This window comes from Bos taurus, chromosome 3 (genome assembly GCF_002263795.3).
Source record: "Bos taurus isolate L1 Dominette 01449 registration number 42190680 breed Hereford chromosome 3, ARS-UCD2.0, whole genome shotgun sequence".
In the NCBI taxonomy this organism is placed as follows: domain Eukaryota; kingdom Metazoa; phylum Chordata; class Mammalia; order Artiodactyla; family Bovidae; genus Bos; species Bos taurus.
The window spans coordinates 97707658-97733924 of NC_037330.1; the positions used below are offsets into that span (position 1 = coordinate 97707658).

Consider the following 26267-nt stretch of genomic DNA (forward strand, 5'->3'; position numbering starts at 1 on the left):
GGATGTGAGAGGCGTCCCCTCTGGCTTTGCCTTGGGAGGTGGGAGGACCTTTAATCAGCCAGGAAACTGCCACATGACAAGAAGGAGATGTTCCTGAATCCTACCAGGGAGAACCCATGCCCAAGGTTGACTGTTATCCCCAGTGGTGGGATTGGGCTGGACTTAGCAGGAGCCCAGTTAGGAAGTGACTGGTCAGAGGTCCTGTTCAGACAAGGAAGGTCACTCATTCCCCATGCTGTCCAGCTCCCCTACCCCCTCCAAGCCCACTGAAGCCCCACTTCACCAAAGAGGCCTTCTCTGCCCACTCTGCTTTCTGCCATGATCTGCCGCCTTTCTCCCAGCATCCCCTTGCCCTTTGCTTATCTTTACTTCACGGCACTCACCACTCTCTGGCATCTGGAAAACGTACGAATGTACTAGATTCACAGTTTGTCCCCAGTACCTAGAGTGTAAGTCTGATGAAGACGTGGATCTTGGTCAATTTTGTTTGCTGTGCCAAGCACCTAAAACTCACTTGGCACAGAGTAGGTAGCTTCTCGATAAATATTTGTTGAGTGAAAGAATGAGGACGGGGTTTTTCAAAAGCTTATGGTGTTGAGAATTGCTTGAATATATTTTCTTAACCCTGGAAAGAACTTGAGACAGCATACATGTTACCCACAGCAAAGTAAAGCCTAGAGAAAGGAAATGGCTACGATCCCATGACAAGTTACTGGTTGAAACCAGATTGGTCTCTTGATTCCCATTTAGGGGCTCATTCAGTGCTCCAGATCCAAGCCCCTGAGACATGAGGACAAAGGGTCCTTCAGTCACTGCCATTCTCCCAGGGACCTTGGACGCCTTCTGAGAGCCAGGGGTGAGAGGGTGGAGAGTGAGCAGCAGGGGACAGACCACTCAGGCCGTAAGCATTAGGCATGAGTAGTCCTAAAGAGCTGATGGTTCAGAAACCACTTCCATTATCTGACCTTTTCGTATTGCTGACTCAGGATCAGGGTTCCCAATGTCTCATAAGCATCTTGAAGTCAGGTTGAACTCCTAACCTCTCCTCTGAGTCTTTTTCTTCCCTCAGTCTTTCACATTCCAGAGCCCAGCATCACCATCTACCCAGCTACCACCCTTCATTCCATCTTCTCTTTCAGGCTCCACGTCCAATCTGTCAGCAGGTCCTGCTAGTTCTTCCCCCAAGGACGTATCTTCCATCTCTACTGTCTTTGTCCTGTTCCAGGGTCCCCTCTTTCCCTTGGTCCATCACGGTAGTCACCTGGCTAAAGTGCTTGCTCCCACTCTTGCTTTCTTATTTTTTAGCAAAACAATGACCTTTTAAAATTATAAATCGGATCATCTCATTTTCCTGCCTAAAATTCTTCATTCACTTAGACTCTTCCCATTCACTTAGAAAATCCAGATTCCTTCAGGTGACCCAGAATAAGGCGCCACAGTATCTAGCCCCTGCCTGCCTCTCCACAGCCCTCTTTCAGCCCCTCTCTCCCACCCACCATTCCTCCTTCATAGACGCTTACCCACTGCCCACTCTCAGTTTGCAGAAGCCTGCCCACACCTCCTCTCTAAGGCAGCACCCACATTGCCCTCAGTTATAGACTCTGCATTTTCTTCCTAGCACTATTAAAATCACAACTATGTATTTATTTAGGATTTTTTTATTCTTTTGTTACTGTTTCTGCTTATAGATTTAAGAATTGTCATCTTGGTTGGTTGTTTTTTGTTTGTTTTTAAGCAAAGTATATCCCATGCCTTCTAGAGAAGTTGAATATAGTAGGTGATCAACAACATAGATTGAGTGAACAGATGATGGATACAATGATAGATACACTCTGGTTTTTATTACCAACAGAATAGAAGTTTAAATTCCATAATTTTACCTTCAGAGCCTTCACTAATCTGTCGCCAGCCTACCTCCCCTCTACACTAAGGGCCTGCGGACCCTTCTCTGTCTTAGTTCTGGCACAGAATCATGGACCACAGCCACACTCCCCACTTGTACTGATGCTCATTTATCTCTTCCTCCCCATTTCAGATTTGTCTTTGTCCTTCAAATCTTTGTTATAGTCCACTTCCTTGAAGACTTGCACAATTCCTCCACTTGGAATTAAATCTGCCATATGCCTGCAGAATTTGTGTTTGAATTTATGACCACACTCATGAAAGGAGAAAACATGCATGGTGTTAAAAAGACACTCAGGTTCATATGCCACTTCTATCACTTTCTAGCCACGAGACTCTGGGTCAATTATGCAGACTCTCCTTTCTTCAGTTTCCTGTAAAATATGTGTCAAATTATGCTTTGGCCTCGCAGGGATGTGATGGGGATTGTCAATAGTAAATAACCACACTGCACGGTGCAGCAGGGTGTGCCGGGAAAAAGTGGTAGTTGCTTTTGTGAAGGTGACAATGCAACAGCCTGTTCATTAATGCAGCTATTTGGGATATGTTAGTATCGTCTTCTTGCTGTTGCTCAGTCACTAAGCCATGTCCGACTCACCCCATGAACTGCAGCATGCCAGGCTTCCCTGTCCTTCACTATCTCCTGGAGTTTGTTCAGACTCATGTCCACTGAATCAGTGATATCATCCAGCCATCTCATCCTCTTCCACCCACTTCTCCTCTTGCCCTCAATCTTTCCCAGCATCATAGTCTTTGCCTCTTCTGCTACTGCTAAGTCACTTCAGTCGTGTCCGACTCTGTGCGACCCCATAGACGGCAGCCCACCAGGCTCCCCCATCCCTGGGATTCTCCAGGCAACAACACTGGAGTGGGTTGCCATTTCCTTCTCCAATGCAGGAAAATGAAAAGTGAAAGTGAAGTCGCTCAGTCGTGTCCTACTCCCAAGGACCCCATGGACTGCAGCCTACCAGGCTCCTCCGTCCATGGGATTTTCCAGACAAGAGTACTGGAGTGGGGTGCCATTGCCTTCTCCTAGACTGCATCTAATTCCTCTTTATCTAACCTAGTCTCAGCCCTTTTTCATGGCAGTACATACCTGGGAAGAACCCCCAAATTAGAATGAATGAATAAACAAATGAATGTGAATAAGCCAACCCTCATTATTTGTTAAAGGGTCCCACCGTGTACTGGAGCTATTGACACCCACCCTTTAAAGTCACCTAGTCAGTCTGATTTTTGGACAAGTCCAGCCAACTCCTGTTTCTCTGACTCCAGGGTCCTGATCCCCCCTGCTGTCTGCTCCTGCCCTTGGCTAGAAACCCATCAGGAGCGATAGAAGAATCTGAGGAGCATGACATTTTGAACTTATAGGCCATTCTGAGGCTTTTGTTGGCACTGAAGAGTTGGGAGTTTTCACCCCAATTTTTTTTCTCTCTTAATTCTGCAATAGATTGGAGAAGGTTCCAGCCAAGAGAGTTATTGCTTTCTCCTTGCCTGGATCTTAAATCTTTGTTCAAAGACAGCCTGTTTTAATTGAAAATGTTCAATCAATCTCTTCCCTCCTCCCACCCACGTCCCATTTCTTGGCTCCAGCAGGGCCAGTGCAGTAAATAACTGGAGCGAGGCTCTCAGGGCTTAGGGAATATGTAATATTGTTGGAAAGAAAAAGGGTTGTCTCAGACAATTCCCACCTTTAAAACACTGTCTTTTAAACAGAGCTTGTCTGAAATGATCAGCAGCTTACAGTGGGGCATTTGACTGCAACAGACCAACTCCTCTGTCTTGTAGAGCTCAGGAGAATTGACCTACAGGGAGATCTCCTAGGGTTGCTCCGGGGCTGAGTGAGTCTGGCTGTCACTGCAGGTCTGGAGGAAGGGTTCAGGCTTCCCTCTGGCCACATTCATGCACTTACTTAGTCAGCATCCATGGGCTGGTTGCTTATCTCACCACCACAACCCTGCAAGGCAGGCATTGTTATTCATGTTTTACAGGTGAGAAAAGAAGCTTCAGGGAGATGGGAGAACTTCTGCAAGGTCACACGGTGTTCTTGCTCCCCTCTGCTACATAACGAATTTCCCCAAAGTTAATGTTTAAAACCATAGTTATTCTCTCTTGTTTTCTGTGGGTAAGAAATTTAGGAAGGGTTAGGCTGAGTGGGTCTGGCTTGGCATCTTTGATGCAGTAGCCATGAGATACTGACTGGAGCTGGAGCGGGAGAGTGCTGGAGGGGCTGTGGGCTGGCCAGGAGTCTTTCTCTGACGTAGCCTTTCCCCAAAGTCTCAGGGCCTCTGCCTGCAGACCCTTTGTGAGCTGGTTTTGGGATTCCTCAGAGCAGGATGGCCTCAGGGCAGTCAGACTGCTTGCTGGAGGCTCAGAACCCCAGCTGGGGCATTACAGCAGGCAAAGTGAGTTACACCTGCTTTTCTGACCTCTCAGAAGTCCCACAGTGTCACTCCTGCCAGTCCTTAGGTAGCAAGTAAGTTATAAGCCCACCAGGGCTCAAAGAGAGAGGATACAGACTCCACCTCCCAGTGGAAGGAATGTCAAGATCACACCACAGGATGGCAGGTGAGATGGGAGGCATTGTGCAGACATCTTTGGGAAGTGCCATCTGCCACACACAGCATGTGGCCAAGCCAGGATTCGAATTAGATGCAAATTCAAATTCGAATTTGGAATTTTCGATTCCAAAACTTCTGCTACAGCCTTTCAGCCTGGTCCACGGGGACCTCTCCCTTCCTCTGCGCTCCTGTAGCTCTTACTGTCGATGCACATAGTGGTGATTCAGTTTCCTCAAGCCAACTATAGCCTGACTGAACTGCTGCAGGCCCTGGCAGTGAGACTGCCTCTGGGGTCTGCTGGTCAGAAAGCCTATGCCCAACACCAGGGCTTTTCAAGTTGTGAACTTTTTAACGAAGGGGACAGAGAAGAGCGGTCACAAGCAGAGGAAGAAAGCAGGTGGCAGCCGCAGATCTCACTGTTGTAAACAACTCATCTGGTGTTTTCCCTTCTCCCACCAGGCACTGGCCTGGGAGCCTCAGCCCTTGACAGAAAAGGTGCCTTCCAGCTGGGCAACAGCCCAGAGTGGAGGGAAGTTCACGGCTCTGGAATCAGAAAGTCCCAGATTGGAGTTTCAAGTCTACAATTGGCAGTTTTTTAGCTTTGGACAGGTTTCTTAACTTCCAAAAGCAAAAGGGAGGTAGGAATGCCTTCCTCTCTGGGTTGTTTAAAATGACGTGCTAGTAAAGGGTCAGTGCAGTACCAGGCACATAGCAAGTGCTCCATAAAGGCTGGTGTTCATGGTGTTCATGTCCAGGGCTGTGTCCGAACCCAGCCTGGAGACACCCTGAAGTGAGGAGTGAGAATTTGCTTGACTGTTTCACATATGCTGGCCTGCTCCATGACCCCTGATGGAGTAGTGGCCGAGATGGTCCCAGTGAAGTGACGACTAAATGGAGGTGTCTGGAGGCTGAGAAGGTGTGTTGGCCCTGTCAGGCCTGTGGGCAAAGGGGAGAGTGATCTGGGAAGATGGAGTGGAATGGACAAAGGCCTGGAGGTGAAAGAAGCTCAGTATCACTGGAATGTAAAGGCTGAGGGGTGGAAGGCAGGAGGCAGCAAGCATAAAACTGAGACCCAATTACAAAGGACCCAGTAAATCAAGTTCCAAATTTGAATTTTAAAAGCAACTGGGTGCCACTGAAGGGTTTCTCTCAGTTGGATGACGTGGGCAGATCTCTGCTTTAGAACAGCTACCCTTTCACCCCACCCCACCGGCAACTTTATAGAAAATGGAGCAGAAGCAGGCAGCCTCATGGCTGGGAGGCCATTAGGACAGGATGACAGCGATTCAAGGAAAAGATGATGCTGGCCTTTTCTAGGAAGACAGCAGGGGATGACTAAATGGAGGTGTCTGGAGGCTGAGAAGGTGTGTTGGCCCTGTAAGGCCTGGACCAACTGGCTGGACCAGGCCAGGTGGTCCAGGCTGGACCAACTGAAGACAAAGAAGTTCCCCTGGGTAAGAGTTGGTGATGGTCTGGATGTTCAGAGCTGGGGGACATGAGATAAAAGATAAGTGCTTTGTATGAAGTCAGTTCAGAAGCCACAGGAGCAGAGGGAAAGAGCACCAGTCAGAGACCTGAGAGAAGAGCATTGTGCCTTACTAAAGAGACATCACCTAATTGGAAAGCCGATGGTTACAAATTAGCTGTAGAAAAGTGAGGCGGAGGAAATAGCTCATCCAGAGATACGAACTATAGTGCACAGAGCCTATGTTCCATGTTGTTGAATAGATGACAGTTGTGCTAATTTATACTAAAGTGTTACTGGTCAATATGGAACTGACCCTTTCCCCTTCCCTGGGGAGTTTGTATTTAACAGGATACAAGTGCTTACCCTAAGGATTAATTACTGGTAGACTTCAAGGCGGACCAGGGATACTATTTAGGGTGAGAAAGTTTTATCATTGCCCACAAGGTTACCAAGGTAGCTGCCTAGTCCCTGAAGGTCAAGCAGGCCCTGGTCTCTATATAACAAAAGGGCTCTTGCCCTTGGGTCTTGCTTATCTGCCTCCCCCTGAGCCACCTGATTTGCAGACCATGGAAGCCCAGTGATTCCCAAAAGGATGCAGTAGGTTCTAAAATCTCTGAACACAGGCTTCATAGTAAGACTCCTTCCAGGCTGTATGACCTTGAGCACATTATTGAACTTCTCCGCACCTCAATTTTCTCACCTGGAAAAGAAGGAAAATAATAGTATCTGATACTTAAGGATTTGTGAAAATCAAAAAGGCAGTACCTGCAGCACATAGAAGAGTGAGGGCTGACACTGTTTTGTTACTGTTGTCATTTTTCTTACTAGTCCAGAGTTGCTCCTTAACACCCCCCACCCCTTCCAGATATGAAGCTGGGGCGGAATGTGGCGAGAACATTTTTGGATTATTACCGGCTGAACGCCATGGTCGAGAAAGTGGCGATCCCCATGCCGAGGCTGCGGTAAGTGCTGAGCAGAGCTTGTGTCCTGCTTAACTGGCTTGTTGTTCAGGGGCAGCTTCCATTAGCCTCTGTCTGGCCCTGGGTAGCATGGGAAAGATGATCCCAGCCCTGCCACCGAGACTGCAGGGTCCGAAGAGCTTCACAGCACAGTTTCCTGTGGGTATCATTATGGGGTGAGACAGTGAGGTGGTGGTCACATTTCTGGATCTAACATGGAACCCACAGGACTGGGAGTTGCTGGGAGGCTGAGTCCAGCCACTATTCCAAGCTGGTCTGGGTATATCCATGTGCTACTCCATCTGACAGCTCAACCTCTAGGATTCCTGCGTCACTGGGGCTCATAAGACCTGATTCTTCAATTTCTTCATCTGTAAAGTGGGGACAGTGATTCTCACTTATAAGACTATTAAGAGATGTTAGAGAACCCTGCACAGTGCCAGGCATGTATGTACCCTGTACATATGATAGTCCCCTGCTGTCAAGATGCAAAGGCTCAGTGCTTAGAGGACACACTCCCGAGAAGCTTCCCCTCAGGTCCTCTGCTGTGGTCAGCTTTTTGGGCTGGTGAAGAGAGAAGGTCAGGTGATGAGTGTCCTTCCTAAGCGCTGGACATTGCCATGCCTGCTGGCTATGAGCCCAGTGAGCACTTGGGCAGGGACACCCAGTGGCATCTGGGATGTGCCAGCCTTACCCTATGCCTTGAACTCATCTCCTACTTGCCTAGTGATCCAACCTCCTTGAAGGACTTAATAGTATCAACTTAAAAGGTTCCTGCCAGACCAAATCTTCCCACTGACCTTGCCCATGACCTTGGCCAAATGCTTTGCTGTCTCAGGGCCTTTGTACTGATGCACCTTCCTCCCTAATCTGTTGTTAACAAAAACAGTGTTAATCACTGTTCTTTTCTAAGCCAAGTACTTTTTGTACATGGTATTATTCATTCCTCATAGATAATTTCTTCCTCATATTACAAATGAGGAAAAGGAAGCTCAGAAAGGTAAAGAAAATTGCCTGAGGTCAAAGACATTTTGTAGAGGCAGGATTTGATCCTAGGTGTTTATTATTCCAAATCTGGACTGAGGTCCAGCTAAGCTCTACCTCCAGCAGGAAGCCTTTCTCACTCTCAGTGTAGGTTCAAATTCTGTCTCAAGCTCATGAGATGTGAGACAGATTTCTTGGCTTTGTAAAACCTCTTTCTGCCTTCCTAAAGTGAGGGTAATAACAGCAACCTCTAAGGGTGGTTTTAAAGATTAGATACAAGCATGGTCCGGTGCCCGGCAGCCAGGAGGTGCTCAGTGAATGTTTCCATCTCCTGGGGCTTCTGTGCTACAGGCCCAGATTTCCAGACAGCTCATCACAGCCTAGGGCAAGTCCCTGGATTTATCTAGATGGGCTGGCTGATCTCTCAGAACCCACATCCCATCCAGTTGGGAGTCCCTCCTCTCTGAGCCCCAGCTCCACGAGGAGTCTACACCACAATGTACTCTAGCTCAGTTGTTCACCCCCATCCTGGTGGATTAGCCTTTAGAAGAAGCATGTCTCTTCTTCTCTGTTCTCCCACAGTGCCTAGGCTGTATGGAGCATGGATGCATGTATATATCCTTTCGTTCATTCACTTAGGAAAACAACACTTTATGCCAAGTCCCTAGTGGGGAAGGGGAGGCTTGAACGAATAAATGATTAAAGCATGACCCTGACCTTGAGGAGCTCACCTCTAGACGAAGGTGCTCAGTTCATCCTTAGAAATCATTCTTGCTGGGTTGAGTTCTTAAAAATTTAAAGTTTTATAAACTCATGCTCTGTCTCAGTTGTTCACCCCCATCCTGGTGGATTAGCCTTTAGAAGGCGCATTTGGCAGCTTACCTGGTGGCTCAGACAGAAAAGAGTCTTCCTGCAGTGGAGGAGACAAAGATTCGATCCCTGGGTTGGGAAGATCCCCTGGAGAAGGAAATGGCAACCCACTCCAGTATTCTTGCTCAGAAACTCCCACGGATGGAGGAGCCTGGCAGACTACAGTCCCTGGGGTCGCAAAGAGTCAGACATGACTGAGCGACTTCACTTTTATAAACTCGAAAGAATTCATAGAATCTCATTTACAATTAATTTGGGGATTGTCCCTTTCAGGTCCTCTGTCAGCCTAAATAAAAGTAACTTGATCCTTTCCCACTTTGCTTTGCATGTTGCACTGACATCCACAGAGTAACGATCACCATTGTGCAGATACAGCGTCCAAGGCCCCAGAAGTGGACAGGACTGGCCACAGGCAGGGCTAGGTAGCCAGGCCCCCCCATCCCAATCCCCAGCCTCATGCTCTGAGCATCAGTTAGTGAAGAGTTCTTCAAGATGGGGGAGGCAGGACCCTGAAACTGGGCCTAAAGGTTACAGGGGAGTTCAGGGCCCTGCGCTGAGCTTTGGAACCCTCATTAGAGAAGAGCTGAAGGACTCCTTCCTCAGAGTTCACAGCCTTGAGGACTCACAGTAAAGGCACCCACCCTTCACCTAAGAAGAATAGAATAAACACCCTCTTGAATCCCCACATCTCTCCCTCATCAAACTTTGAATATCACCTAGTTCTCAATTTGTCAGCAACTCTTGAAAACACAAATCTCAGGAGGATACACAGCTCTGATTTGGAACTTGACTATGTCCCCATTTTCGTATTATTTTCCACCCAAGCATTGAATAACATACATGAAAGAGCAGTTCTAGTTTCAAAGGCAAATTAAATGTTTTGACTCAGAATTAATCTTTGTTTTCTCTCATCTCAATGGATAATTATACTGTGTCAGTTTCCACCCATGTGCTGGTAGGAGCCTGTCAGCGTCCCTGGGAGAGGGACAAGCTGTGGGCCTGAGAGTGCAGGCTCAGGGACATGGCAGCGATGACCAGAGCTGAGACCCCACGCTTATCTCAACCACAGGGACACAAAATGTCCCATCAAGGTGGATACAAATTAGACAAGGCAGGTGAGCCTCTGTGGGGAGATGAAGCTGAGCACAGAGCGTGGGCAGGCCCCTGAGTGTGAGGTGGGCTCGGGCTCAGTGACAGTGAAGGGCTGCCTCCACGGGGGGGTTTGGATGTGTCCCTGTGTACAGGGGAGGGGTGGGAATCATCAGCTCTGCATCTCCCTGCAGCCCACTAAGTGGCAGGCCCTGAACGTGATGCTGGGGGAACATAGATAATGTTTGCCCATCAGGAGCCCAGATTCACAGAGGAGAAGGATGTCTACATGCAAAGATCAGAAACAATACCAAGCAACGTATAAATGTGCTCAGCTACCTAGCACCTCGTGCCCTCTTTCAAAAACCTCCATGGTTCCCCATTATCTTCAGTAACGTTTCAGTTCCTCCTCTTGCTGGTCAAAGCCCTGGCCTTCATTGAAAACTTCATATGCAGCTTCCTAGCACACACCTTTCCCTGTGAGCACCGTCTCCCCCTACCTGCTTTCTACAACTTTATACCCCCAATTAAGTAAGTCATTGCTCCATGTTCATCCTTTTCCCTCTTTCTGGAATGTTCTCCCTGTCTGTCTCTAGATGGAGAATGCCAGCTTATCTTTCAAAGCCCAGTCTGGATATTGCACCTCTGTTTCTTGGTCCTTGTTCTCCACTGGAGATGGAGCTCCTTCTCTCTGCTGAACCCCTAACCGCATTTTGCACACATGTGTGCATGGTACATCCCCTAGCATATTGTCACGGCACCTTTGTATGTCTGACTCCACCACTAGATGGATTGCTCCTTAAGGATCTATTTTATCACTCCTGTATCCTCAGTGCACATCCGAGGCCTAGTTGGGAGTAAGTCCTACATAAGCTCTGGATGTATGAGTTATGAAATGGTAGAACTGAAGCATCCCCTAAGAATCGTCCACTTCAACACTTTTGTGTTATAGAAAAGTGAGACCCCACCAGAAATTACTCTCCCACTGCTGCTGGCAAACATTTGGGAGTCTTTAGGAGTACCCAAGGAAGGCTTCATGCAGGAAGTGGGGTTTAAACTTGGTTTCCAAGGACATGTAGAATTCAAGTGGATGAAATGGAGGAGAGGGGGGCATTCCAGGTTGGGGGAAAGGGCATAGAAGGCAGGAAGCAGAAGCTGAAAAGGCACAAAATAAGGTAATGACAGGCCTGGATGTTGAGGACAGTAGAGGTGGTGAAAGATGGGACTAACAGTTCATTTAATTCATCAAACAATCCTCAAGCCATACTTCATACTATTCAGGAATTATGGAGAAAAATCAGATGCATCAAACTAACAGTCCTATGAGAAAAACAGCTGGGCAACAACTCCCCAGAGAATGGCATGCTGAGAGATGAGGCCCAAAGTGCTGTGGGAACCAAGGGAGGGGAGCAGCTTATTTTCTGGGGAGTCGGCTTTCCAAAGGAGGGAGTCTAGATAGGTGGAAGGGGGCCCTGTAGGAAGAGGAGTAGCTCTGTGGGGCCCATAGGTGGGAGGTTTGCCTGCTGATGCCTCTCTCTGTGCCCCCATCTGGAGCTGTGGATGTTTTTTGCCTCTGTAAGGACCCCACAGTCATTTTGCATGTCCACACTCCCCCCTGGCTATCACACACCCTTCTCCTCATGCACGCCATCTACCTGGGACCACCCCACCTGTGATCATACTTGGGCTTGCACACCCTCTGTCACCCCCAAAGAAACCAATCCATCTTGTTTCCCATGCTTCCTTTGGGAGTAAAGACCCACACTCTCAGTGACACGTGAATGGCACCTTGTAATGGGCAAAGCTCTTCCCCAGCCCTCATTCACCAGAGCCTAGAATGCAGGAACGACATGGGCGCTACTATTTTACAAAAGAAGAAATGTGGGCCAGAGAAGAGAAAGGACTTCTTCAAGATCACATCGCCTGTAAATGACATTCCAAGTGTGTGTTCCAGCCTGTTGATGGGTACTAAGACTTAGATGTGTCTCAACCACGCTAGATGATCTTCCTGTGTTAGCAAGGTCTGTCATGAGCGTGGAATTTAGTCTGTGAGGCTTCCTGGTTGAGGCGCTACATGAGGGCGAGGTGTCCCTTTTGTGTGCTGCCACCTGGTCTTGTCTTTATCCTATTCATGACTCATCAGCAATGAAGGAAATGATACTCCAGAATCAGAGCAGCATGGGTTATAAGAAGTCACTTATTGAGTCCTAAATCTAACAGCCCAAGAGATTCCCATATTTGTGGCATTACCATTTTCTGCCAGGAGTTGTAGTTCTCTATTATTTATTATTTTGTGTAGTTACTTCACACCACTATGACCTCTACTAAACTGTAAGCAGCCTGAGGACAACATCAATGTCGGATTCACCTCTGTCACCTCCAGAGTCCATTGGGCCACACCTAGCATGTGGCGGCATGCCTTTGTAAGTTACAGTAGGCAAAGGAAGACACTGGGTGTGTTTATTTGTAGTGTCTCATTTAACATCACATCACCCTGAAACTGGAATATTTTGTCCTCATTTTGTAAACGAAGCTCAGAGAATTCAAGTAACTTGCTCAAGGTCGTACCTCTCACCTATAGCCAGCCTGAGAATTCAGTTCAGTTCTTTCTGGATTGGCCAGTCTTTCCACTGCATATAAATCGTAGTCCAATGCTTGAATGAATGGCACATCAGTTTATTACTCAAAATGTAATAAATAAGGCCCCATATGAAGAAAAATGCAAACATAGATAAAACTTGGTTCCTGCCCACCAGGAGCAGAACAGAAAGTGAACAACTGTTGAAGAGAATGTTAAGGGTATTGCACTGGGTGCTGAGCACTGAGATACAGAGGTAAAGTAGAGACATCTCTGCCTTTGGAGAGCTCCCGAGCTTGTAGGGGAGTCAGACCCACCATGAAATGCCATAATTAGGTTATGCTGAGAAATATAAAGGGACTCTGGAGCCCATGATGGTTATGAAGGGAATGAAGCCCCTGGCTCTGCCAACCTATAGCTTGTCTATGTGTTCATCTGCAGCCCACCGTGAAATGGATAGAATGAGTTAGAATCAAGGTAGAAATGTGGAAGTATTATAACCTTAGGGCAGTTAGGTTTTCTCCAGAACCAGAATGATACAACCCATCCATTCATCCAAGAGTCATTCATTCAGTCATGCCTTGGGCTGGGTTGCTGAGATGTCTAGATGAGGCAGTCAAGGCCACTGCTCCTAGTCCAGTGGTGGATGCACGGCTCACAGTCCAGTGGGGGAGACAGACATACACACAGATGATTCCAATGCAGCGTGTATATGTGCTTCTTTCTTCTCTCTTTCTGTTATCTCCCCCTTTGCAGGAAAGGAAAACCCCCTTCCTACAAGCACTCACTCCTGCGGGGCCCGGCCAGCAACCACCCCAACGGCAAAGGGGACAAGAAGAGCTCAGTGAACCACAAAGACCCTTCAAACTCTTTTTAAGGATGTGGAATCCAGGGAGGTCTTGTGGTGGCAAGAGCATGCATTTTCTGCTGGGCCATGAAATTAATCACCCTTTTCTAGTTTCCAAGATAATGACTGTGAGAACATGTATAAGCTAGCGAAAGGGAAGGGGGGAAAAATGAGAAATTTCATCATCGATTTTCCTTTTTACTATTTGAAAATCAATTGTGAGCCTTCAGCTTAAGGCTCAGGAACAAAATAGGAGACTCAGACCAGATGAGTACAGATGCTAATTTCCACAACAGAGACCCTCACAGGAAGAGAAAACCCCCGTATCTCTTCTCTAGTCAGTGCTTTCCAGCCCCTTGACTGTTCTAAGTTGTGCAGTTACTATAGATACCTTTTAGACTAGGCCACGTTGTTTACTGTTTTAGAAACGCGGTGTCCATATTTGCTGACCCAAAACAATACCATCAACGCATACAAAGCAAAAGACAAATGCGCCTTTGGTAACAATGGGTCAGAATTTTTGAGCTCACAGTGGTCTTAGACATACAGTCACTTTATCTATGAGCTGCATGCTCCCTGACTCCCCTACACCCCAGCATGCAACTCCAGAGAACTGCCCTAAGAGCTATGTCCCAATAGCTATGTCCCAGTATGGCCTGGGTAGTTTCATTGAAACCTTAGCTCCTAAAACAAAAAGTATTAGCTGCACATTTCAGAAGGTCTCTCTCATGGTTAAGATCTCTAGATCCTAGGATCTGAGATCAAAACTGACCACTGAAGAAGAGGATATGAAAACTCTGCCATAGAGGGGAGGAGGCTGACTGTCAGGTACAGAAGATGCAAAAGACAAAAGAATGCACTCTGAGGCAGGTGGGGTTGATAAAGTAAAACAACAACCGTGGCAATTCCCAAGGCAGGGCAAGCTCACTTGCCCTGTGCATTTTTCTACAGAGTAAAGTGCCTTTGCATGATGAATGGGTCCAGGGGAGTTGGCTCACTTCCTGTCTGTGAAGCAGCAGGCTGAGTCACCATGACAGCCTGCTAATTAAAATGACCTCCCGGAAATGAGGATTAGAAGATAGGGAGAGGAAGGGAGGCTCCGGGGAGATAGGGCCTTTAGCACAAAGCTTCAGTTTAGCTTTCTTTTGCTTTGGATTGGAGATTTTCAAAGTATGTTAAAAATTGAGAGCAAAGCTTATTCTCCCTTTGCTTATTGCTTTTCAGAAATGATTAAAAAAAGAAAAAACATATGTTAGCTGGGTACAAATGTTGTGTTGTATATACAGTTCTCCCCTGGGTTCTTGTTGCCCAGAGGAACACAAATAAAGTGCTTCCTGCAGCTTCTCTGTTCCTCTGAGCATTCTTGGCGCCTTCCCTCTAGGTCTCTCCCTCCCTCAAGAACCAGCAAGTTGACCCAATTTGATGTAACCCTCACTTTGCTGTCAGGGACTCTGTCATCAAGGTAAGGAAGGACAGTCAAGGCTTGACTTTCCAGCCGTTCCTGTGGCAGAATCCTGGGGAGTTTATTTGACTGCAGCCAGCTCAATGCAAATCAACACTGTGGCGGGCCTTTCAGAAACAAGAGCATCTCTTGAGATGGCATAAGGAGAGGCAGATTGCATAAAATCAGAGATAATAGACCAGATCTATTTTTCCCTGCCCAGATTGCTTTCATAAGGTGACCATATTTAGACCCCACTTTTTTTGGTGCTTAGGTCGTTCATTTTATAGATTTATACTGCATATTAAATTATGGCATAGCTTCCTAAGTGGTGCTAGTAGTAAAGAACCCGCCTGCCAATGCAAGAGACATAAGAGACACAAGTTCGATCCCTGGGTCAGGAAGATCCCCTGGAGGAGGGCATAGCAAACTACCCCAGAATTCTTGGCTGGAGAATCCCCATGGACAGAGGAGCCTGGGGTTGGGGGTGGGGGGTGCTACAGTCCATAGAGTCACACAGAGTCAGACACGACTGAAGCAACTGAGTATACACTCACACATGTACTTTTCCAATTTACATTTTACTGGAAGTAAACTGATCTGATACCCATTTTACCAAATCTTCATTGACATAAAAAGTTAGCTATTTTCATCAACTTTTTATCAATAGGATATGTTCAGTTATGAAAATATAACTGCACTTCTGAAAAGCTGCATTGATTAATTGGACCATAGGTCTTAAAAGCTCAGGCATGCTACTGGTTTAAAAGAAAATTTTGGAGTCAGGCGACTCTGGATTCTAATTCTGCATTCAAACGTTTATTCTGTCTCTTAATATCTGTGTGATCTTGGGTAAGTTATTTAACCTCTCTGAATCTTAATTCCTATAACATGGTGATAGTTATGTCTACCTCATTACAGTAGGTATGTGGGTTTAATGGGATTTTATGGGGGATATTGGGGCTTCCCTGGTAGCTCAGTTGGTAAATAATCTGCCTGAAATGCAGGAGACCCCAATTCAATTCCCGGGTTGGGAAGATCCCCTGGAGGAGGGAATGGCAACCCACTCCAGTATTCTTGCCTGGAGAATCCCCATGGACAGAGGAGCCTGGCAGGCTACAGTCCATGGCTGCAAAGAGTAAGACATGACTGAGCAACTAAGCCCAGCACAGCACATGAGACACTTCAGCACAGCACATGGGTCATTCAATAAGTGATAGCTGTTAGTTGGATGTGACCAGGATGACAAGGTGTCTGCAAATCACTTCCCATTGGAAATGGATAAGGAAACAGGAGCTGTTTATCCATGAGATGAAAAATGAGAGGGAGGAGGTTAAGGAAAGCAACATCACAATATCTAAAAAGTTGAAAAAGTATCTTGGATATTCTTTTTGTCAGAAAAAAAAGCAAACTTGTTCTGTGTTGCCAAAGGGTAAGAACCAAATCCAGGGAAGTAGTCTTAGTAAGACAATTTCAGCTCAAAAGTGAGGAAAACCTTCTAGTGAATAGAGTTGTCAACCACTGGATGAGGTCCCTGAGAGACACAGAGTTCCCCATCACTAGAGGCATGCAAGCAGAATCTGAATGAACATCTGTCATGGAGGAACGACAGGGATTTTCTTCCTCTAAGGCATGCTGAATTAACAGTGGCATTACTTCCTACTCTATAACTGTGGAGAGAAATGACATAAGATGGGGGTTACATTCCTAATGCCAAACAATGGGGTTTACAGTATAATAAGTATCACTTAACACTAAACAAGTGATAGTAAACATCTCTAAATTACAGAATATGGACCCTGCTAACAGTTAGCAATCCTTAGGAGGGAAAAATACATGACTATAAAACTGTAGGACATGTTTGCAAAATGGGTGTCTGCTTCTCCACAGAAGTAGAGCAGGGAGGCTGAGTCTAAGGAACCAGGGGTTGCCAGTGGACTTCTTTGTGGCCTTAGCCTGCTCAGCAACTCCGTAGCTTTCTTGGACCAGGTTATACCTACGGTCCCAGGTTAAGAGGGGAAGAGTTTCAGCACTGAGGTTGAGGACAGCACCAACACAGAAAGACAGTGAACCACCCAGAAGCTACCAGCTCACTCAGCCCCAGAAGGGGGCGCTCTAACCTCTCTTGTCTGCCCACTTCCTTCTCAGGCTAGATCCACAGTGGGTAGAACCAGCTACAAAATTAGTGTACTGAGGAGGGTGAGACAACAATGCAGCGAGGAAGGGAGGAGAGTGGAGAGACACCCTGGGCCTCTGCCTGACTTTCATACAAATCTCCATAAACAGTGCCAGGCTTGCTCTGTATTAGTTCACAGGCCCAGAGGTCAGTCAGTTTATCTTCAGAAGCTGTGGCAGACAAGCCAGAGGCCACCCAGATTCTTTGTGCTGAGGTCCAGAGCAGAGGCTGAGTCACCTGCCTCTGGTGATATTTGCTTTACAGCATCAGCAATAGCAGGGAGCTTTCAGCTGGGAGCTTTCCCCATTGCCCCTGAATGGGGTGGGGAAGGTACAGGATGAGTTTGTGTCCTTTAACTGTAATTCAATGACACACTGGAGACCTACCTAAGAGGACTCAACTCCTCATTTTTCTAAGTAGTAAGTGCAGTGCCAACTTTGGAAGTCTGGAGTGATTAACATTTGTGGAGCATCAGTTCATACACCCACCAGATATTTATTGAACATTTACTGTGTGCCAAGCATTGTGCCAGATGCTTTTGCATAGATTGCCTCATTGGATACTCCCAGCAGCCCCTAGAGGTAAGTATCACTTTCTCGTTTCCCAGGTGAGAAAATTAAGAACCCCTAAAAGTAAAATACTTTCTTTAAAATTCATATAGCTACTGAGAACCTGGATTCAATCCCAGTTCTCTTCCTACCACTCTGCACAGGACCTTCTCCATTAGTTTCCAGGTAAAATCAGATCAAAACAGGAAAACAGGTGAAAGCAGATTAACAAGTAAATCATGGCCTCACTGAGAGGTAGGAGGGGATGGGAGAGAGGAATGGAGCATGGAAGTTTCCAGGCTGGGTGTATGTGTGAGGATTTCAGGAAATTTTTAGCACCTACTGCTAGAACCCTGCCTTCTTCCCATCTCTCCTTCCCACACACCTGTGTGAGTCCCTGCTGGGCACTCCAACAGGGTAGGGTGTCATTTGTCACTTGACATGCAGAAGCTTCTAGGTCTTCCAGAATTCCTGGAAGCTCAGCAAGGTACAAGGCCCTTCCAGGCACCCTCTGGGTTACTGACCCCAGGCAGATAATCTAGTTCAAGTTTTGTATCACCCTTTTCCTCTGGAGTGTGTAAGCTGAGCCCACTGTGTCCTCAATCATTGTCCAGAAATTTCCTCTGAGTCCTACCTCCTGAGCCATTTAAGGGCATTGAGATTAGAGATTTTTCCCTCATGGCTCAGCTCAGCCAATGGGGCACCAGGGTAGACAGAATAGGGGAGGTATTATAACATAATATGGACAGCCTTGGTTGAAAAAGTCAGATAGACTGAAATGTGAATCCTAGTTCTTCCGTTATCTAGCTGAATGGCTTTGGGCAAATAATTTAACCTCTTTAAGTTCCAGGATCCACATTTGTAAAACAGAAATTGTAATACCTACATCCCAGTTATTGGGAGGATTAAATATAATAACACCTATGTACAACACAGCACCTCTAGTTAATATTGTGAAAGTGAAAGTGAAGTTGCTCAGTCGTGTCTGACTCTTTGTGACCCCATGGACTGTAGCCTCCCAGGCTACTTCGTCCATGGGATTTTCCAGGCAAGAGTGCTGGAGTGGGTTGTCATTTCCTTCTCCAGAGGATCTTCCCGACCCAGGGATTGAACCTGGGTCTCCCGCATTGTAGGCAGACGCTTTACCATCTGAGCCACCAGGGAAGTTAATATTGTAGGAGGTAGTTAATTTATTAGGAGGGTAGATCTCATGTTCAGTTCAGTTCAGTTCAGTTCAGTTGTTCAGTCATGTCCGACTCTGTGACTCCATATACTGCAGCACACCAGGCTTCCCTGTCCATCACCAACTCGCAGAGCTTGCACAAACTCACGTCCATCGAGTCGGTGATGCCATCCAACCATCTCATTCTCTGCCGTCCCCTTCTCCTCCTGCCCTCAATCTTTCCCAGCATCAGGGTCTTTTCTAATGAGTCAGCTCTTCGCATCAGGTGGCCAAAGTATTTGAGCTTCAGCATCAGTCCTTCCAAAGAATATTCAGGATTTCCTTTGGGATTGACTGGTTTGATCGCCTTGCAGTCCAAGGGACTCTTAAGAGTCTTCTCCAACACCACAGTTCAAAAGCATCAATTCTTCAGCACTCATCTTTCTTTATGGTCCAACTCTCACATCCATGCATGACCACTGGAAAAACCATAGCTTTGATTAGATGGACCTTTATCAGCAAGTAACGTCTCTACTTTTTAATATGCTGTCTAGGTTGGTCATAGCTTTTCTTCCAAGGAGCAAGCGTCTTTTAATTTCATGGCTGCAGTCACCACCTGCAGTGATTTTGGAGACCAAGGAAATAAAATTTCTCACTGTTTCCATTGTTTCCCCATCTATTTGCCATGAAGTAATAGGACCAGATGCCAATGTATCCAGTTTTTGAATGTTGCATTTTAAGCCAGTTTTTTCAGTCTCCTCTTTCACTTTCACCAGAGGCTCTTTTGTTCCTCTTCACTTTCTGCCATAAGGGTGATCTCATGTTAAGTCTTCTTATAACAACAACAACAAAACAAACAAAAGACCCAAAAAGAGGCACATGAAATGTTTGGAGGTGATGGATATGTTTGTTACCTTGACTGTGATGATGGGCTCACAAGTTTCTGACCTATTCCAAACTTGTCAAATGGTAAACATTAAATATATATAGGTCTTTGTATATCAATTATACTTCAATAAACCTGTCTTCAAAATACAGTAACACCTATAAAATACTTGGCATAAAGTAGAACTCTCTCCCCAACCCACCACCTTTAACTTGCTAGAATCAGAAACCCTTTCCTTGAAGCCAAAGCTTTTCTTACTTCCAAATGAGGTACAGACAGAAGTACAAACCCTCCCTGAAGACAGGAATGAGAAAAGTACCTGGAAGAAAAACAGCCACACTGAGGGATCAGTGTATTTGTAAGTTTGGGCTCAGAACAAGTAGGAAAACAGGGCTGGACGCAATGTTCTCCCAACTAACTTGAGGCAGAACCGACAAGACTAAAAAGCAAGGGGTGGGGGGGCGGGGGGTATAGGTTCTGTAAGATACCATGTTTTATTAAAATAACTAACAAATCTTAGCAGGATTTATAAGAACCTCTTTCTATGCTATTTTTGATTGGTGTACAGTGTCCCTGTTAGCTCAGTTGGTAAAGAATCCACCTGCAACACAGGAGACCCTGGTTCGATTCCTGGGTTGGGAAGATCCCCTGGAGAAGGGATAGGCTACCCACTCCAGTATACTTGGTCTTCCCTTGTGGCTCAGCTGCTAAACAATCCGCCTGCAATGTGGGAGACCTGAGTTCAATCCCTGGGTTGGGAAGATCCCCTGGAGAAGGAAAAGGCTACCAGCTCCAGTATTCTGTCCTGGAGAATTCCGTCGACTACAGTCCATGGGGTTGCAAAGAGTTGGACAGGACTGAACAACTTTCACTCTCACTTTCTTTCACAGTGTCTCCAGGGTGTTCCCTATGAAGTTATCATACCAATACGCTCTGCCAGCTAAAACTCAGGAGTTCCCTGAAGCACACTCACCTCTATTAACTCTACCTGCTCTCATCAAACTCAGCGTGCATGCTGGACAGGGCTTATTTTTCCCCATTTTGTAGAAAGAAGAAACTGGTATTCGTGTAATTAAGGCCTTTGCTCATAGTCCACAGCTCATAAGTAATTCGTACAGGAATTGGGTACACACTCAGCTCAGCCATGTCCCACTGCCTCTCTGCTCAACCCCAAACCTCAGCACTAAGCCTGACCAATTCACGAAGTCATTTCTATGACACTTGTTTTAATTCTTTCATGTTTAAAATTCACTTTCCTCCTAAGACCTCAAGTTTATTTTGGGCCCGCATCTCAGTCTTGAAGCCAGATCTGCTTCTCACCTTGGCACCAGCTGTCTTGGTTAGTGTCCTATTTTCCTGCCTGGAAACTTTGCCATTGTCTTAACTCCCGTCCCTTCTTCCCTGTACAAAGCCAATCAGTCATCAAGGCTCATTGCTTCTGCTCCATGATGCATCTGCCTTCCAGCAGTATGATGGAGTGACTTAGGAGTCAGATAGTCCTGAATTTTTCCTGTCAACCTCACTCCTTGCTATTTTTGTCTTGTGAATCATTTAAAGCAGAGTTTACTTACCTTGTCTTTAATATGGGAAATAATACTTATTGGCAGGATTGTCATCCATTTTCCTTCCTTTCCCTTTTCCATACTTTTCCTCCTCTTTACTCCCACCACCGTATCCTGCCTGGGTTGCTGGAACAGTCCCTCGTTGACCTCCCCACCTTCTGATACTCTCTTGCTAATCAATTCTCGCTCTCTCAAAGTAAGCATCTACAATCTCTATGAAACATAACCCCATGTTTATGGCAACTCTTTCCAAACAATTATCCAAGCCAAAAGCTTGGATATCATCCCACTTCTGTGTCTTTCTCACCTCCCTGCTGGTCAGGTGCCGCATCCTGCTGATTCTGCCTGCTTGGTGCCCCTCATATCTGTCTAGATGCACCAGGTCTTTGCTGCAGCATGCAGGATCTTTAGTTGCAGCACGTGGGATCTAGTTCTCCAACCAGGAATCAAACCTGGGCCCCCTGCATTGGGAGTGTGGAGTATCAGACCACCAGGGAAGTTCCTCCACTCTTCTTAACTAAAGTAAATCCTTCCCATCATTCAAGACTTATCCCACCTCCATGACATCTTCCCCAATCACAGAACTGTAATGAATTGCTTCCTCTTCTTGTGTCTCCCAGCTCTTTGTTGATTTATCTATTTATCAATTACTTCACTGAGATAATAGTCACCTCCTTCATTATCATCTAATTTCTGAGAGCAGAGACTAGGTTTTATTCATCTCCATTCCTCTCATATCACCTAACACAGCTGCAGACATGCCAGAGGCACTCAGTTAATATAGCAGAATGAAAGAATGAATAAATCTTGAATTCAAAATCTCATTCTGAACTTATTTTAATAACTGGATCCTAATTACAGATCTGTCTTCCCAAAGTACTGACCTCTCTGAGACATTCCACTGCTCAGATTTCATCCGTGGCTCCCCTTACCTACAGAACTAAATTCCAGCTCCGTGTGAAAGGCAAAGTCCTGGATGGTCTTCAAGGCCCCACTCTCAAAATCTGTCTCAATGGATGAGATGGATTTACTTCATCTCCAGTCTTTTCTTGAAGACCAAATTTATTTCTAGAGCCCAAGGCAATTTGATCACTTTTCCTGTAACAATAAAAACAACTATTATTGCTGCTGCTGTGGCTACTGCTACGAGGGCTGCTGCTGCTACCACTACTTCTGCTACTGCTATTGCTGCTGCTGCTGCTGCTGCTGTTCTGCCCTGGCCAAGTGCCTACTCAGCTCCAGGGTCCTGCGCTCCGGGTTGCTTTGTCTTATATGATCTCCTATAATCCTCACAACAGCCCTATGAAGCAGATGTTGTTCCCTGAGAAAGAAAGAGAAGCTTGGAGAGTCTAAGTAACCTGTCTGAAGTCACCCGGCTCCTAAGTGGAAGAGCCCGGCTGTCACCAGGTTCCAGTGCTGTGTTCCTTCCACTTTCCCCTCTGTCTTTACATGTTCAGTCCTGAGACTGACAAAATGATACATATTTAACGCTGGTTATAAAAAGCCTCTGCCCCAGGGAACTCGCTACTTCATCTTTGTTCCTGTGCACGACCTCATTTTGCCTCATTCCCCTGAGCCTGGCTCTAGGCATTTTCTCTGCAGCCGGATGTTGGTGCCCACACATCCTCCACGCCTGAGTCTCTGCCTTTGAAATGACTGCTGAGAAATGACTGTCTTACCGGCAGAGCCAGTGCTCCCCTCAGAGTTCTAACAGGCAGAGTTCATGCTACCCTCGGAGTTCTAAGGACAAGAGAGAGATTTTGCCAGGAGATCAGGATAGAGCAATGCAGCAGCTGCTGCTGCTGCTGCTAAGTTGCTTCAGTCGTGTCTGACTCTGTGCAACCCCATAGACAGCAGCCCACCAGGCTCCTCTGTCCCTGGGATTCTCCAAGCAAGAACACTGGAGTGGGTTGCCATTTCCTTCTCCAGTGCATGAAAGTGAAATGTGAAAGTGAAGTCGCAGAGGTGGCCTCTATTAACCCACCCCTCGCCCTACGCTTGCATTAAAAAGCAGATTTCCTCTTCCTTCACCCCAAACCACTTCCTGCCCCCAGGATTCAAATCATAAAGGGAGAAGGATTATAAACTGTAGCCACTGGGATGGAGAGTTCTGCTTCCAGCTCTGATACTGCCTGGATGGGTGACATTTTTTTTTTTAAGCCTCTTTCCCTGTCTGGAGTTATCCCAGAGCTTCATCTGGTTTCTGGTTCTTACTCCTTGAAATAGGTACATAATCCCCGACCAACCCACTCTCAAGAGTATTGTGAGGATCCAGACATAGAATGATTGGGAAAGTATCAGATCAGATCAGATCAGATCAGTCACTCCCCTACTTGGTCCATTCCTTGCCTTTGACATAGATTGTCCTGTCATTAATTCATCCAACAAAACTTATTAAACATCTGTGTTTGCCAAGCACTTCTCATTCCTTTCTGCTGACTTGATTTTTACCTGTCTTTCAAGACCCCTCCTTGAGGAAGTCTTCCCTCACCTCCCAGCCCTCAGGGGTAACTCATCTACTGAGCTTCTTGAGAACCATTGTCTGAACCTTTCACTTGGCCCTTGTCAGTGGCTTTGGCATTTCATTTCTGTGTATCAGCTTTATCCTCCCCACTCTATTTTTCTTTGTTCTTGGGGTGAGATGATTAGAGATGGAAAAACTGACTCACTCATTGCTCAGGTCCCAGGACAAGGCCCAGCAGAGAGTAAATACTCACTGAGAATTGGCAGGTATCACTGCTGCTGCTACTGCTGTTGTTGCTGATGAGGATGACAGTGATGAGCATGGAGATGAGATGCCTGCCCTGAACAGAATGTTTCTGTGAAGCTAATGCCGCTCTGTTTCTCCATCTATCCCTCCCTCTAGAAGTTCATAAATAAGGGTAGCCCCTTAAACTTCTGGGAAAAGTAGAGCAAACTTGGCTTACAGGTCCATATATAAAGGTGTCAAACTTTAAACCTAAGAGTATTCATGACAGGGAGAAAAAGAAAGGAGAGGGATGGGGAGAGGCTGAGAGAGATGGAAAAAAAGTGACTGTGATAGATGTAAAATGTGTGTGTACTGGTATACTTGCATTGTGTGTGAGACTTTTATGAGTAATCTCTATATCTGGATGTGAAAATGCATGTTTGTGTAGTTGTAAATGTGTGTGTGTGTGTGCATTACTGAGTATTCAGTTACAGATCATTGTCAATTCTACGCACATTTTTCTGTCACCTCCCAGTCCGAGGCCTGGATTAAGTTTCTGTTTAAAATTCTATCTAATCTCTTGACATTTCATCCATATTAATGGGTCACCCCCTTTGCCCAGCCTCCCTGAGACTGTGCCCAAAGGATGTCAGGGTCACCTCTCCTCCTTCCTATTCCCAGGGAAGGCTCATAGGGATTCCAGCCAGATCAGCCTCTTGGGGTAGGAAGCGCGCCAAGAACCCCTTTCCCTCACGTGGTCAGCAGATGGCCTGGCGTTGACAGCTCTTTCCTGTATGTTGGTCTTCTTGTGCTCCCGCATGGTTTTCTCTTTCTCCTTCTTCAGGCCAGCCTCGACCTAAGGTAGGAAACACAGCTGTGGCGTGGTGTTGGGAATGGAGAGACTGCTCTCCTTAACACCCCAATACCCCTTCAAGCTGCTCCTGGAGAAATGAGTGGTTCAGAGCCATGATTCCAGAGTGTTCTCTTCTGTTCAATTTCAGAGGCACTTGCTCAGGGCCTGCTGTAAACCAGGCTGAGTCCTGAGCCATGTTTGGAAGTGGAGAGCGCTGTGAATAAACGCAGAGCAGAGCAGCTGCATGGGCCCTGAGACTTCGGCTTTGCTGGGGATTTTCAAATGTTAAGCCTTGTTCCTTGTGCATGCCTGAATTCATTCTTTAGCATGTTTAGAATCCATTCATTCATTCATTCATCCTCAAGGAGGACATGTGGTTATTAGAAAAAGTGCCAAGTCAGAAGCCTGGATTTAAGCCTGATTCAGCTGCTGTCATCTTCCCTCTGAACCTCAATCTCCTCTGCAGATCGGAATTAAGAATGAGTGTTCTGTTTACTCCATGGATTACTTAAGGAACTTCAGGGGAAATGGACCCAGTGGGGAAAAGGAACCAACATTCTCCACGTGTGTCCATTCTACAGCCACACAAGGGGAGGGGGTGAAAGCAAGGGATAGGGACCTCAAAATGATCCATTAGAAAGAGCCTGAACTGGAAGCAAAAATATTCAGAATCAAATCCCAGTCTACTAGCACTCATGCAACGTTAGAAAAGGCAGTCTCCCTCTCCCAACCTCAGCCCGCACATCTATAAAATGAGCCTGTTGTAGTGATCATTAAAGGCTTCTATAATTCTGCCAGCTGGAGAGTTCTAGGACCCCTCCAACCCAACTGCCCACCCTTGAAAGAGGATCTCACGCCAGCCTTGAAGATCATGCCAGGTTTCTAGAGCAATGCTTGGGCAAGATGTATGGGTAGTAAAGACCCACACTTGGCTCAGCAACATTGGTGGTGATGCGGGCCTCCCAAAGATTCTTTCTGTCCCTCAGACCTGGTGCTGAACCAGAGGCCTCCGGAGAGATGAGACCAGCGGGCGACACGGAGAGCCTTGCCTACAGAAGGTGCAGTGCTGCGGACCTAATTAACATCACCGTGTAATAGATACCGTGGAGCATGTTTGAGCTGCCAGAGAGAATAAATAAAGCAATGTTTTATCTTAAGTGTTGGTTAATGGTGAGTAACAAATGGACTTGTGCTTTATTTCCTGTACTTCACTGCACAGCCCTGCTAGGGCCACCATAGACCCTGAGGAAGCACACCCAGATTTCAAGAGCATGCATTATAAATTGCTTGCCAAGCAACTGGAGAAGTGGGACCCTTATTGGATGCTGTAATAGACTCATGAAGAGAGGGGCACACAGGACAATGGGCTCTGGTGTCTGACTGACCCAGCTGAGATCTAGCTCTGCCACTGTATGACCTTGAGCCACCTCTATGAACCAGAGGTTCCTCAATTATAAAATGGGATTAATTAGTGCCTAAGCCACAAGGAGTTTGTGAAAATTAAGTGACACGATATAAATAAAGTCCCTAGCAAATGAAAGTGTTCCTTCGAGGGTAACTTATTATTAGTTACATCCACATTACTCTTAGGCTCAATATTTCCAAGATAATGAGTCAAGCCAACAGGGTGGAACACACATAGGAAGCTATGGACTTTCATCACAAATGGATACTGAGGTGACAGGGTCTTCT

At 46.4% G+C, this 26267-nt stretch overlaps 1 protein-coding gene across 4 annotated transcripts in view; it reads left to right on the forward strand.

The window, feature by feature from the left end:
* Positions 1-25732, forward strand: part of BEND5 (BEN domain containing 5) — a 1466135-nt gene extending 1440403 nt beyond the window's left edge. For 3 of the 4 annotated variants that reach the window (XM_059884715.1, XM_059884717.1, XM_024990145.2), the window contains 2 exons: positions 6797-6893; positions 13168-14602. In XM_059884715.1, the coding sequence (XP_059740698.1) occupies positions 6797-6893; positions 13168-13288 (218 nt within the window). In that variant the 3' untranslated portion in view covers positions 13289-14602. Of the gene's footprint in view, positions 1-6796; positions 6894-13167; positions 14603-25561 lie in introns of those variants that run through there. The other variant, XM_059884716.1, reaches the window with a different exon arrangement.
* Positions 25733-26267: the final 535 nt, after the last annotated feature.